Source organism: Lonchura striata, chromosome 3 (assembly GCF_050655825.1).
Source record: "Lonchura striata isolate lonStrDom1 chromosome 3, ASM5065582v1, whole genome shotgun sequence".
NCBI classification, from domain to species: domain Eukaryota; kingdom Metazoa; phylum Chordata; class Aves; order Passeriformes; family Estrildidae; genus Lonchura; species Lonchura striata.
This window is the reverse complement of record NC_140705.1, coordinates 3,162,692-3,175,586: the sequence shown is the minus strand read 5'-3', so window position 1 is coordinate 3,175,586 and position 12,895 is coordinate 3,162,692. Positions and strand designations below refer to the sequence as shown.

Sequence of the window (12,895 nt, the reverse complement as noted above, 5' to 3'; positions counted from 1 at the left end):
GAGAAGGGGGGATTGTGCTGCTCTGCCCTGCTCAGGTGAGACCCCACCTGCAGAGCTGCTCCAGCCCTGGGGCCAACAGCAGAAGGATGTGGAGCTGCTGGAGAGAGACCAGAGGATTCCATGGAGATGTTCCAGGAGCTGGAGCCCCTCTGCTCTGGAGCCAAGCTGGGAGGGCTGAGGAGTTTCACTTGGAGAAGGCTCCAGGGAGAGCTCAGAGCCCCTTGCAGGGCCTAAAGGGGCTCCAGGAGAGCTGGAGAGGGACTTGGGAAAAGCATGGAGGGACAGGACACAGGGAATGGCTTCCCACTGCCAGTGGTCAGGGATATATGGGATATTGGGAAGGCATTCTTCCCTGTGAGAGTGGTGAGACCCTGGCACAGGTTTCCCAGAGAAGCTGTGGCTGCCCCTGGATCCCTGGAAGTGTCCAAGGCCAGGCTGGATGGGGCTTGGATCAGCCTGGAACAGTGGAAGATGTCCCTGACATGGCAAGGGGTGGAACTTGATGAGCTTCAGGTTCCCTTCCACCCCAAATCATTCCATGTTTCTGCTCCTTCCCACTCCTTTAAAACACGGTATCTGAGACTCCTGATGGTTTGATTCCTCACAGATCTGTCACAGAAGTGCTGCTGGGTCACTTCTGTGTTTGGTGTCCCAGCCCCAGGTGCACTTTAGTGGAATTCCAGGGTTATTTCCATCCTTGTTCATCTGGGATACCTCTTTGAAGGATCTCAAAGCACCTTACAAACACTTTGTGAAACTCCTAGCTCTGCTGTGAGTTTTGTGCAGTTGATCAGGCATGTTCGGTGCTTTGATAACCTGTGCCAGAGCTGGAATAACTTCTCCAGGCTTTCCCAGCAGCTGGGAGGAGAACTTGGGAAACGTGACCTTCCCAGTCCTGTGCTCGCTTTGCTGGACTGTACTTCCTCTGTTATTCAAGGTGAGAACAGAACAGTTAGAATTGATTTAGGTGCTTTTTGGGAAGATGAAGTCACTGTGTTTGGATCTCTGCATCGTGCCAATAGAGAGATCCTAGGGGAAATCTCTTCTAGTAGTTTTGTTTATATCCAGTCTCAGGCACAGATGTAATTTGCAGGGAAATGTGAAGGAAGAGAGGTTGTGCTGGCCTCAGTAGAGGAGCTGGAGTGGAATGAGATGTCACAGAGATATCTAAGTGTCTCTCAAAATAGGAGAAGGATTTTCTCTGCCATGTGCTGAGTTTTTTTAACTCTTTCCTTATTTGCTTTCAGGCTTCTGCTCCTCTTGGGAATTATCGCATGATGTGTATTCCCCCTTAGCCTCAGCTCCTGGACTTTTTCTCTGCCTTTGTTGTGCAAAAACTTAAATAAATTGTGTTTTTTTTCCTGAAAAGTGTAAGAACAGTAGGAGGAAGTGTGTGTGTGCCCTCTGGGACACAGTGCTGGGATTCCCAAGCTGCCCTTGGAAATACAGGTGCTGTGGCCTGACCAGGATCTGCTCAGGACAGCTGGAATGAATCCCCGGGACTATCCTTGCAATCAGGTCCCTGGCCAAAATTTAATCCGTTGCACTTTTGCAACCCTGTTGTTTCCTGTTCCGCTGGTGTTTGCAGGCTGGAGGCAAAACCTGGCTGAGTGTCACAGCTTTATTGTGAAGCTCCTGTTTCACTGATGGGATCAGGCTGGGCTCCAGCTCATCCTACACCCCTGGAAATAGATTGTTTGTATCACTAACAAATGGCATTTTGCATACCAGGAGTATTCAACAAGAGAGATGAGGGTTTTCTGTTGTGTGAATTATAAGAATGAATGAAAATTGCTAAAATTGGCCACCTGCTGAGGTACAGGATGAGCTTTTGACAAAAATATAAAGTAGAAGGATGAGACAGGCTGGGAGAATTTGGATGTAGTTTTAATAGAAACGCATCACCACAGAATTTAAAACTGAAATAAAAATGGAATCAGCAAATACAATGTAAATGAAAATCAAGCACCTGTAGATTGCTGCAGTGGGGTGAATTGGGTGCTGTTATGTGGTGATAAAACCTCCTCATCAGGATGTGGTGCCACATCCATGGCCAGGCTGGATGGAGCTTGGAGCAGCCTGGGATAGTGGAAGGTGTCCCTGCCCTTGGCAGGGGGTGGAATGGGATGGGTTTAAGGTCTCTGACCACCCAAACCATTCCATGATTCTGTAAGCACAATAGGGATATCCTGAAGGATGGTAAAACTTCTGTCTTTGTGGGTTTCTGTGACTCCACTCACAGCAGTTCTGCTCCAGAGGTCAATGATTCTATTAATACCCTCCAGATTATTTTAGGCATAGATTTACTATAATAAAATTCCTTGGCCTTTTGATTGCTAGAGAAACAATCTGATGTTTTGTAGTTACATGTGTAGCAAAAATGGATCTTCATAATTCCATGGAAAACATTTTTCCTTGTCCTCTTTCCATTAATTACTTCCTTACCTGTCTTCTTGTCCTTGCTGAGTTAGAGACAGCTGATGGCTCATGTGGAGTGTAGAAGTTAATATCAACTGCAAGACAGCAGCTGATGTTTCAATATATCCTGGCATAGAATTTATTTTATCAGAGTAAAACAGGAAAGTGCTTCTCTGCAGTAATTGGAATTGGTTCTTTTAACAAGTGTCATGTCACCCAGGTGTTGGACATTCAGGATTTTTATTCCATTTCCTATCACTGGATCCATTGTTCTATTGGTACACAGGATAAATTGTAGTAAAATTAAACCTTCTTAAGGATATGTGGTGATTATACCACCATAGCCAACAAAAAATAGAAGTTGCAGGACACCTGAATTTTTACCACTTTTGTCCAGATTGAGTATCCCTGCTTCTCATATCTTAAGTTAAACCCTCATTTATTTTATCAGGCTGCCCATGGAAGTGGGGGGAGCATCATCCCAGGAGGGATTTAAAACCTGTGTGGATGTGGCACTTGGGGACATGGCTTGGTGATGCCTTGGCAGTGCTGGGGAATTTTTTTGACTCAATGGTCTGAGAAGGTTTTTCCAACCTTAACAATTCTGTGATCACCAGGATGTCAAATTGCATCCCTGTTCAGGTTTTTGAAGCATTACAGGACTGAAAGATGCTTCTGGAGTCTAGATCCCACATTTGCCATTCCAAGCAAGGATTAACTCCCCCTAACACTTCCCTGGTAGTTGTCTGAGTTTCTTTCAGTGGTTGAGACTTCCAGTGGTTGTTGAGGCTTCTCAAAGAGACTGATTTCTCCTACTGACAGAGTTTTCCTGTGGATAATTTCCCTCTGCTGCTTGTCCTATTCCTCATGAGCACCAGGGCAATTGTCCTGTTTTCCCTTTGCATCAGCTCTTTTTGTACTGGGAGTCTGTTCTCATCAGCTCTTCACAAGATGCTGTCTGAAACAAACTAATTTTAATCAGGTAAATTAAAAGCATTAGAACCTCCTGGGTACCTGTTCTGATGCCAGAATTGACTGCAGAACTGATGGTATGTGGCCTTATTTATGCACGTATTTATTTTAATCCTGCTTAAACTCATCAGGCTACAGGTGTTTGTTCACCCTCTCGCCTGTTTGATCCCAATCCAAATATTAATGCTTGTACTTAACTTAAAGTTGTCAACTCCTTAAAGCAAGATTCTGTCATCCTTGATGTCTGCAAAGCTCCAGAGTGACTCTTCAGGAATTATCTGCAGCCATTCCTGGGATGGAAAGATACAGGGGTGCCCTCAGCTCTTGCCTCTCAAGTTTTGTGCATTGCATGGGGGTCCTACCAGCCTCTCAGTGAGGATCTGAAGCAGCAGGAACAGAACAGGATTATTTTAATCTTATTGTTCCAGTTTCTCATAAAAGAAGTTGGTAAGAAAGGCAGAACAGCGGTGGCTGCATTTTAAAGCTAAGAGTGATCCTGTGTTCTCCGTGGAACTCAGGCTCCATGTGCTTCATCCAGCCCACTTTCTGTCATTTAAGTGAGAGCCTATTGAAATAGTTCAGCTTTATTCTGGTTTTTTGCTCATCCCTTCTGGACTTCACCTTTTGTGTCATTTTTGTGAACAAGATTTCACAAAATCATTGTGAATTAGTACCAACAAAGCAAAGTCATGTGAAATAACTGGGGTTAAGTAATAGTAGTTCATATGAGCAAACAGAGATGGTAGAAGAGATTCTTTTATTCCCCTGTTTTAAGATTTTTAAGTGCTAAAAAGGAAATACTTGCATTCTGAAGGGGAGGGAAACTTCTCTGAATTAATCCACGCTGTTTCTCTTGCTCCTGTATGTTGCCAGCACCCTTTGCTTTGCACATGGGTTCTATCTCACTTTTCCTCCTAGGGTAACATGCAGGTGCAGTTCTTATTTTTGACTATTACTTATAATAATCTTAGAATGGTTTGGGTTGGAACAGACCTTAAAGCTCATCCCACTCCCACCTCTGCCATGGGCAGGGACACCTTCCACTAGACCAGATTGATTTCACAATGTGTCTAAATCCTTCTCCCTTTAGGCTTCTTCTCTTCTTGTTTTCACTGATGTGAATTCCTTTGATAATTGATCATAATCTCCGGTTTTTTCCTTTCACTGAGTACCTGAAAGGTGCTCTGAGAGTGGGATGCCCTGGAGATGCAATCCAGATCCTGAAGGATTCAAGGGAACCAGGATTTCCCTCTAAGTTTAGTGTACTGCCTTAATGATTTAATCAGCAGCCAAAGAAAAGCAGAGAAAAACACGGTGGTACATGGAGTGCTTTATGTCCTTTAGATTATTTTCCATACATTTCACTAATTACATAAACAGATGATATTTACAGGGGACTTCTGCCTGTAATTGACCTTCATCTCTTCCTGTGCACTTCCCAACCTCTCCTTGAATTTTCCTATTGTTTCCTCTTACTCATTCCACATCTAACACCATGTTTCAAGCAGTCCTTTTGTTTTGCTTGGGACCATCCTACCAATTCCATATTCCCAATTCCTTGTAACTTCATCTCCTCAGCATAACATTGTGGGTAATTTTGGAATTCATGGCATGGGTAAACATCTTTTCCAAAGCCCAGTCTTCAGTTTTCCCTCAATTGCTCTTTTCAGTTCCACTCAATTGCTCTTTTCCCTTTTACCTGATCATCAGTTCTCTGGAACAAGAATATTTCTTTCTGTCTTTCATCTGGTGAAAATTTTGTCTTTCAGAAGCTTCAGCAGCACAGTCCCCTTTTAGGGATATCTGCCTTATTTTTCTTCGATATTTTTCTCTGTCAAGCAGGGGAGGAATTGCATAAACTGTGAGGGGTTGGAGAAAACCCTTGATTAGAGTTCAGCAGTGTTCCCATGGCTGCTGGGACAGGTAAACCACAGAAGCAGGAATACCTTGGCATTTAACAGCCCTTCCAGGTTATTTATGGTTTTGTATAAGCTTTTCCTAAACTCAGAGGTTTTCTAGGGTTGGCACCTCTTTGCTTGTCTTCATGCCCTGTTAGTTCTGTGTTCAGTGGCCCATGGTTATTAAAATTCTTACCAATAAAGGGGTTTCTGAGCAAGGTTCTTATTTTCTGAACTCGTACATACCTTTGGAACTCCTCTGCTTAACCAAAGGAACATTTGTTTTTATGCCTAATGTACTTCATGAAAAGAAAGAAATGTGTAGAGTTCAAGTAATATTTGCCTTCAATTACAGTAATTAAGTTGTCAGGACTTGAAGTCACCAAGGCAATGAGAAAATCCTTTCCTGGTTGGCCAGGGGGTAACGGGTGCTCTGAGCCCAAGTGTGTTTTACACATTGGGGTGGGGAGGGAAACAGTTCTGGCTGAAAACCTGGGAGTCTGTTTGTCCTTTTGCAATCCAGGGTGTCAAAATCCTGCTGTGGGGGGAAGGAAAATGACCCTGTTTGCCTGGGCTTCAGCAGGGCCAGGGAAGCGATTGTCCCTCTGTGCTGGCACTGCTGGGGCACCTCCAGTCCTGGGGACACTTCTGGGACTCTCCCAACAAAAGAGATCTGGAGGGGCTGGAGCATGTCCAGGGAAGGGAATGGAGCTGGGGAAGGGGCTGGAGCACCAGGAGGGGCTGAGGGAGCTGGAAAGGGGCTCAGCCTGGAGAAAAGGAGGTTTAGGGGGGACCTTGTGGCTCTGCACAACTCCTGACAGGAGGGGACAGCCAGGGGATTTGGGCTCTGCTCCCAGGGAACAGGGACAGGAGGAGAGGAAAGAGCCTCAAGTTGCACCAGGGGAGATTCAGGTTGGACATCAGGAGGAATTTCTTCATGGAAAGAGTCATTAAACATTTGAAGGGGCTGCCCAGGGAGGTTTGAAGTCCCCATCCCTGGAGTGTCCAAGGAAAGCCTGTACATGGCACTCAGTGCTTTGTGCTGGGTGACAAGGATGGTCACAGGATGGACTTGATGGTGTTGGAGCTGTTTTCCAACCTAAATGATCCTGTGATGACATGGGATTCTCTGCTTGTTGGGTTAGGTCTTATTAAAAACAGGTTTAGTATAAATATAGCTCAACCCATTTCTCTTGGGAATTCTCTCTTGTAAACTTCTGCTGCAGGTCCCCCTTTCAAATGTAACCTGTGAGGAGACGTGTGTGGATACATCCTGTTTTTTCCTGTGTTCCACATCCCTTTTCAGGCTTCTTTGCCAGAAGTCAAATAGTTTCAGTTACTTCATAACTCTTCAGGAACACTACAACATATCACTACAAGAAAAGTCCCTAATTTTGATAAGTGCCCACACAAACATCACTGGAATCTCAAGTGCAGCCTTACTTTCGTTCCACTGGAATAGCTCTCTTGAAATAGATGGATGAGGAAATCACCACTCGTAATGCATCACTAATGACACCAATTTTTGCATTCCTGCTCATGGGAGTAAAGGTTATGGATGCATAAGGAGCCAGACCTGGAAAACCTTACTCACAAACCCTAACAGACCCTGCTTCAGCCAGCAAGTTTAACGATGCCCTCAAGAGAGCCAGGTCCCTTATCTGCAGCATCACACAATAACTATAGAGTGTTGAGATAAGTGGGCTTTTATCTCCCAGCTCTCTGCTGGCCTTCCCTGAGTATCAGGTTATGGCAGTGAAAGTGGCTGTGAAATCTGACTGCCCTGGTTTGGGCAGGCAGGATTCAGGATGTGTGGGCAGAGGGTAAGAGGGATGCTCTTACCCACCTGTGCATTTATGAATGGAAAATCAAGGAATTTTCTCTGACTGTAATCCCTGTTGATCCTCTTTCCTTCAGGAAAGGGTTGTAGGGATTCTACACCATCCTTCCCAGCTTTTCCCATCCAGAGGGGGTACCTGTTCCCTGTGGTGTGGGCAAGGCTATAAAAAAACAATTAATGAGCTGAGGGAGCTGGAAGGGGGCTCAGCCTGGAGAAAAGGAGGCTCAGGGGGGACCTTGTAGCCCTGCACAACTCCTGACAGGAGGGGACAGCCAGGGGAGGGTCGGGCTCTGCTCCCAGGGAACAGGGACAGGATGGGAGGGAACAGCCTCAAACTGTGCCAGGAGAGGTTCAGGTTGGACATCAGGAGGAATTTCTTCCCTGGAAGGGTGGTCAGACATTGGAGGGGCTGCCCAGGGAGGTTTGGAATCCCCACCCCTGGAGGTGTCCAGGGGGTGACTGGACGTGGCACTCAGTGCTCTGGGCTGGTGACAAGGTGCCAGTCACAGATTGGACTCGATGACATGGAGCTCTTTTCTAACCTGAATGATTCCATGATTTCTGTGAAAATCTCGGACATTTCCAAGAGTCATTTGTGACTTTTGCTAAGCAAAAGGCAATACCACAAAGGCTTTGTTTTGAGTGCTTTGGTATGTATGTGAACAAGACTTAATTTCAGCTGCCTTTCTGGTTTGTTTCTTTTGTAAATGTCAGATAATTTAACAAATTATACATTTCCATCTTGTGGCATTTCTTGCTTTCTCAGTCAATTGTCTTCGTGCCATCCATAACATCCAGCTCCAGAGCTGTACTTTGCTTGTAGTCTGATATTTCTTAGTTTGATATTTCCGTTTTAGTAAGGAGACTCTTCACCTGCAGCTGGAGATGAGCAGCTCTTTATTTCATGTCTGCAGAAACCTTGTAAGATGTAACCTGTGGTGTTGTTTGTGCCATCTGATAACGTGTGATCAAATGGAGCCTGTTTAAATAACAACATCTGGGACACCCTGACAGCAGAGCAGCTCCGAAACAAACATTTCCAAAGATCAGATAAGATGGAAGAGATGCCTCAATGCTGGATTGTTCCCTGGATTACAAGTTCTTTGCTGAAGAGCTATTCCAGGCATGAGATTTCCTTTGTGCCACAGGCTAATGAATTGTAGTGGATCGTTTTTCATGCTGGTTTATGTCTTGCAGAGACATGTGCTTTGCAAAGTCAGTGTAAGGCACCAAGTATGGCAGTAGACATGAGTTATGTAGGAATAGGTAAACTAAGGGACTCAAAGCAACTGAAAATTGTCTTGGTTTGTGTTGCCTTGCTGCCTTCCCTCCTTCCACCTCTTTTCCCTAAACCTACAGCATCTTTCACATTAAGGGCTGCCTCACTTCCACCCAAATCCGTCCTTTCACAGTTAATTTTCAAAGCACCACGTTGCTTTTCAGTATTTTCCTTATTAGCAAACAAAAAGCCAGCATTATGTTTAAAGCCATGACTCCTGACTCACTCCTGCTCCTCTTTGTTCCCTTGCAGGAGGATATTGCTGATCCTGACTCCCAGGAAGAGAAGGAGGGGAACAAATGGCTCTCCAGCCCTGGAGATGCTTCCAACACAGTGAAGAGTGCTCTCACTGTTCAGGAGTATTTTGCCAAGCGCCTGGCAAAGCTGAAAGGTTCCCAGCAGGAAACAGAACCAAATCTGGATCATTCCAGCCCAACAGCTGATGAAGCTGTGGAGCTTTCAGAAGAGCTGGAAACCAAAGTCAAAAAGAAAAAGAAGAAACAGAAGAGAGACGATGAAGCAGAGAGGACAGAGGACTGTGAAAAATTAGGGAAAAAGCCTAAGACAGGGAGCTTGAATGGAAAAGTACTGGATGATCCACTAAGTGAATGTCGCAAAAGGAAAAAAAAGAGGAAACATAAAGAGGAGAATGAAGGAGAAAACATCAGTTGTGATGAAAATACAGGCCATGGAGAAATTTCTGTGGGAATGTCTGAGGGGGAGGAACTCAGCACAGAGGAGCAGGAGGAAAGGCAGAAGAAACGCCACAAGAAGAAGCACAAAAAGCAAAAAGAGGAGACAAGGGAGTGTGGGGAAGGAGCACCCAGAAAGAAAAAGAAGCACTGCAAGAACATGTAACCCTTTCAGGCTCAGGGGTGAGTCTGTGTTACAGGAGGCTCTGTGTAAGTGCAGCACCAATCCAGGCTTGGACACTGCTCCAGCTGGGACAGGCTGGATCTAAACACAGCCTGGATCTAAACTCAGACTGGATCTAAACCCAGCTCTCCCGAGGGAAAACGTGGTGATGGGCCAACAGGAGCTTCAGTGCCACGTTCAAAAGGGAGGATCAACACATCAGGACTGTGAAAGGCAGAGGATACTTTCTGCTGCTTCACCTGACTGTGTTTTTCTCAATCTAGGGGAAAAAAAAATTAAAATCACCCTAGTACTGCCTTTTTATTAAAATTGTTTTTACTTGTGAGAGCCTGCTCTGCTTCTGGAAGCAGGAGGGGGTTTGCAAAGCTGTGTTTTCTCACTGATTTTTGCAAAGTGGTGTCTAATTTTTACATTAATCTCTTTTTACATATAAAATGAATGTTATTTCTTCCCAGAAAGCTTACTCTGATTAAAAGTTTGCTCCTAAGTGTCAGCTCTTAAGGGTGAAATAAAAAGACCTCCCTGTGCCTCCAAGCCATTGTCAAACAGTTGTAACTTTGCACCAAAGCTAAAGGAAATGTGTATTTACCTTATCATTTATTAACCATACCTAAATCTTTGATTTCCATGCCATACTCAGGATCTCTTCACTGGTACCTCTGGAAACCAGAAATATCTGCCTTGGATAGAGCAAGGTTTTTTCCTGAAACTGGGACACCAGTAGATTTTAAAAGCACAGTCAGATTGCTGTTGCCATTCACACATTGAAAACTTGCCGTGTGGATTTATAACCAAATTAGAGCTTGTTTCTCATTGTAAGCCTGGAAATAAGGAATGCTGGAACTGGGCAGTGCCACAAGCAGTTTTGTGGGAGATCTGAAACATTCAGCATGAATTTTGGCATTTTAATGTTACTCAGAGCTGTCAGAAGAGACAGGTGAGCTTGGAAGTGGTGGAATGGGAAGAAGGATTCCCCTTCCTGGTGTCCTGCTCTGATGCTTCTTTGGCCACACCAAACTGACAGCACAACCCTGGACACCAGCCAGTTATCCTGGCAGAATGCAGAATCCAAATCCATGAGCTGCTCATTTCATCCAGGCCTGGCTGGGTTTCATCAGTGTAAATCTAAAACATCCCATTGGCTGCTCTGCTGAAGAAAATGGGTACATTTTTATATTGTCTCAGCTCAGTGGAGTTGCTTAACATGGTCTGAGGAACATTGTCAAGATGCAGATGTTAACAGGGAAAAAAATTTCCTTAAGCTGCCTTTATTGTGCAGTGGAGGAAGCTCCATCTGCAGCACCCAGACCACATGGATGGTTTGGTTGCAGCTCAACTCCTCTTTTTAAGATCTTTTGGTTTCCAAAGCACCTTTTTTTTTCCTGTGCCTTCAGGATATGCTCATTCACTGCAGCAAAATGAAGTTTCACTTCTTGTATAGGAGAACAAGATGCCTTTCCCTGGATTTCACGTGCCAGGGTGTTAACCCTTGTTGCAGCTCCTTTTCAGGCTGTACAATTATTATTCACCATAATCTGCTTGTCCCTGGCTTCCTTAAGTGAAATACCACCACATACCATCAGTTATTGTCAAACTGGGAAGAAACTCTATGCTTGAGGTGAAAAAATCATCTTCTCAGTGAAAGAAGACAGCAAAATAATGTTTTATGTTAAACTGAAGCATCCCTCCTGATTTCTAGCTCACCACAAGTTGGAATTTTTGTTATTAGATTCCAAATGCCTCATTGTTTCCAATTATTTTTTAACTCTTAAGCCAACTAAACTTTACAGCCTCTCTGGGATTTCAGTTTAAAAAGGTGCTACTCAAGGAATAAGGTTTCTTTCTCCAAATAATGCTGGGCTTGTTTGTTTGTTCCCTCTGTGAATTTTCATGTTTCTGTGTGCCGATTCTTGTGGGTGCTTGGCCACATTCCAGTGTCAGTTACAGGAAGAATAAAACCAGGAATAAACCTTTAAATTTGTACTGTTGCTCCTGTTAAATTCAGGATACCCAAGACTTAAATCTGGCTCAGATCTAAGTATCAGCTACCAATGGAAGATTCTCTATTTCTGCAATAAATACACAGCACTTTATCCTGGGAAATGTGGAATTTTAATGTGCCCCAAGCTCCGCATGTGGTTGTAGGAGGGGAAACTCATAATAAATAAATAATCATAAATCATAAATTGCTTGTATTTGACAGAAACAATTGATTTAACTGCTCTGCTCTGTGTTTGTGGTCAACATTACTCAGTGAAAAGCTCTTCTTACCAGATACTGTCCAGTGAAATGGATGATTGGAACAAGAGAAACATGTCTCAGAGTAATAAATTACATATATATTTTTTGTTTGTTTGCTTCTAGTGGGTTTTGAGTTCTGTTTTAACCCAACTCTGGGTTTGGCAAGAAGGCCTTTTTTAGAAAGCACAAGAAAAAGAATTACGTCAGTGCCCAGATGGTGGAATTAGCAGAATGTGAGCACAAAGGAATGACTTGGTTTCATTTCCGCGAAAATCAGACTTTCAAACTCCGAGGCCTTTTGTTATAAATTCATCCATTGTACTCACAGAATGAGATGGCTCCCAGTGAAATTACCTGGGCACCAAGGAAAATGAGAGTCCCCACTCTGCTGTCGCTCCCCAACGGGGAACGAGGCACGTGCAGCACAGATATTAAAATGTTTTCAGTTTTGGTAACCCCAGGTCAGCAGTGACTGAAGGAAATTTTCCTTTTTGCTTTGGGAACATTCCAACACTGGTTTCTCCTGAGCTGTTCCATTCTTTCAGGGATAGGGCTGTTGTTGGCTTTGAGGCTCAGAATTCGCTGCGGGATCCACGGCCAAGAACGTGATTGGCAAGTGCAATGTTAGAGCAGCAATAACAGAGGTTGAATTGTGCTTGTAAACACCTGCAGCCACCAAACTACCCTGGGAAGTAGAGACCATGGAAAAATAGTCCTGGTGCCATTGTTGGACCTAAATCCGTGTGAGTTTTGTCTGACTGTGGAGCTTTCCTTGGAGCCAGGGATGGGAGATGGCACCAGAGCACCTCAAGTGACAGCCCTGACATGTGGTAAAGGCAGAATTCCTTGAATTTCCTCCCAAGATGTTCCAGCCAGTGTAAAGCAGAGGTAGAATTGTAGAATCACGGAATCATTAAGGTTGGAAAAGCCTTCTAAGACCATTGAGTCCAACCATTCCCTCAGCACTGCCAAGGCCACCATTGACCCATGTCCCCACGTACCCCTTGGTAACAACCAGGGTTTTTTAAAGCATAAGTGCAAGACACCATTAAAGATTTCAGAACCACCTCTGCTTGTGGTTGAATGAATTTGAGTCCATTGGGATGCAGCTGCTTTGTGACTTTGTGAGTTGAAGGAGCTGGAGCATGTCCAGGGAAGGGAACAGAGCTGGGAAGGGGCTGGAGCACCAGGAGGGGCTGAGGGAGCTGGAAAGGGGCTCAGCCTGGAGAAAAGGAGGCTCAGGGGGGACCTTGTGGCTCTGCACAACTCCTGACAGGAGGGGACAGCCGGGGGGTCAGGCTCTGCTCCAGGGAACAGGGACGGGATGAGAGGGAACAGCCTCAAACTGTGCCTGGAGAGGTTCAGGTTGGA

At 44.7% G+C, this 12,895-nt stretch overlaps 1 protein-coding gene across 5 annotated transcripts in view; it reads left to right on the top strand.

Moving 5' to 3' along the window:
• The window catches only part of PINX1 (PIN2 (TERF1) interacting telomerase inhibitor 1), a 61,835-nt gene extending 50,326 nt beyond the window's left edge, over nt 1–11,509 (top strand). For all 5 annotated transcript variants that reach the window (XM_021540533.4, XM_085574374.1, XM_085574376.1 and 2 more), the window contains one exon: nt 8,660–11,509. In XM_021540533.4, the coding sequence (XP_021396208.3) occupies nt 8,660–9,265 (606 nt within the window). In that variant the 3' untranslated portion in view covers nt 9,266–11,509. The remainder of the gene's footprint in view (nt 1–8,659) is intronic.
• The last annotated feature ends 1,386 nt before the right edge of the window (nt 11,510–12,895 follow it).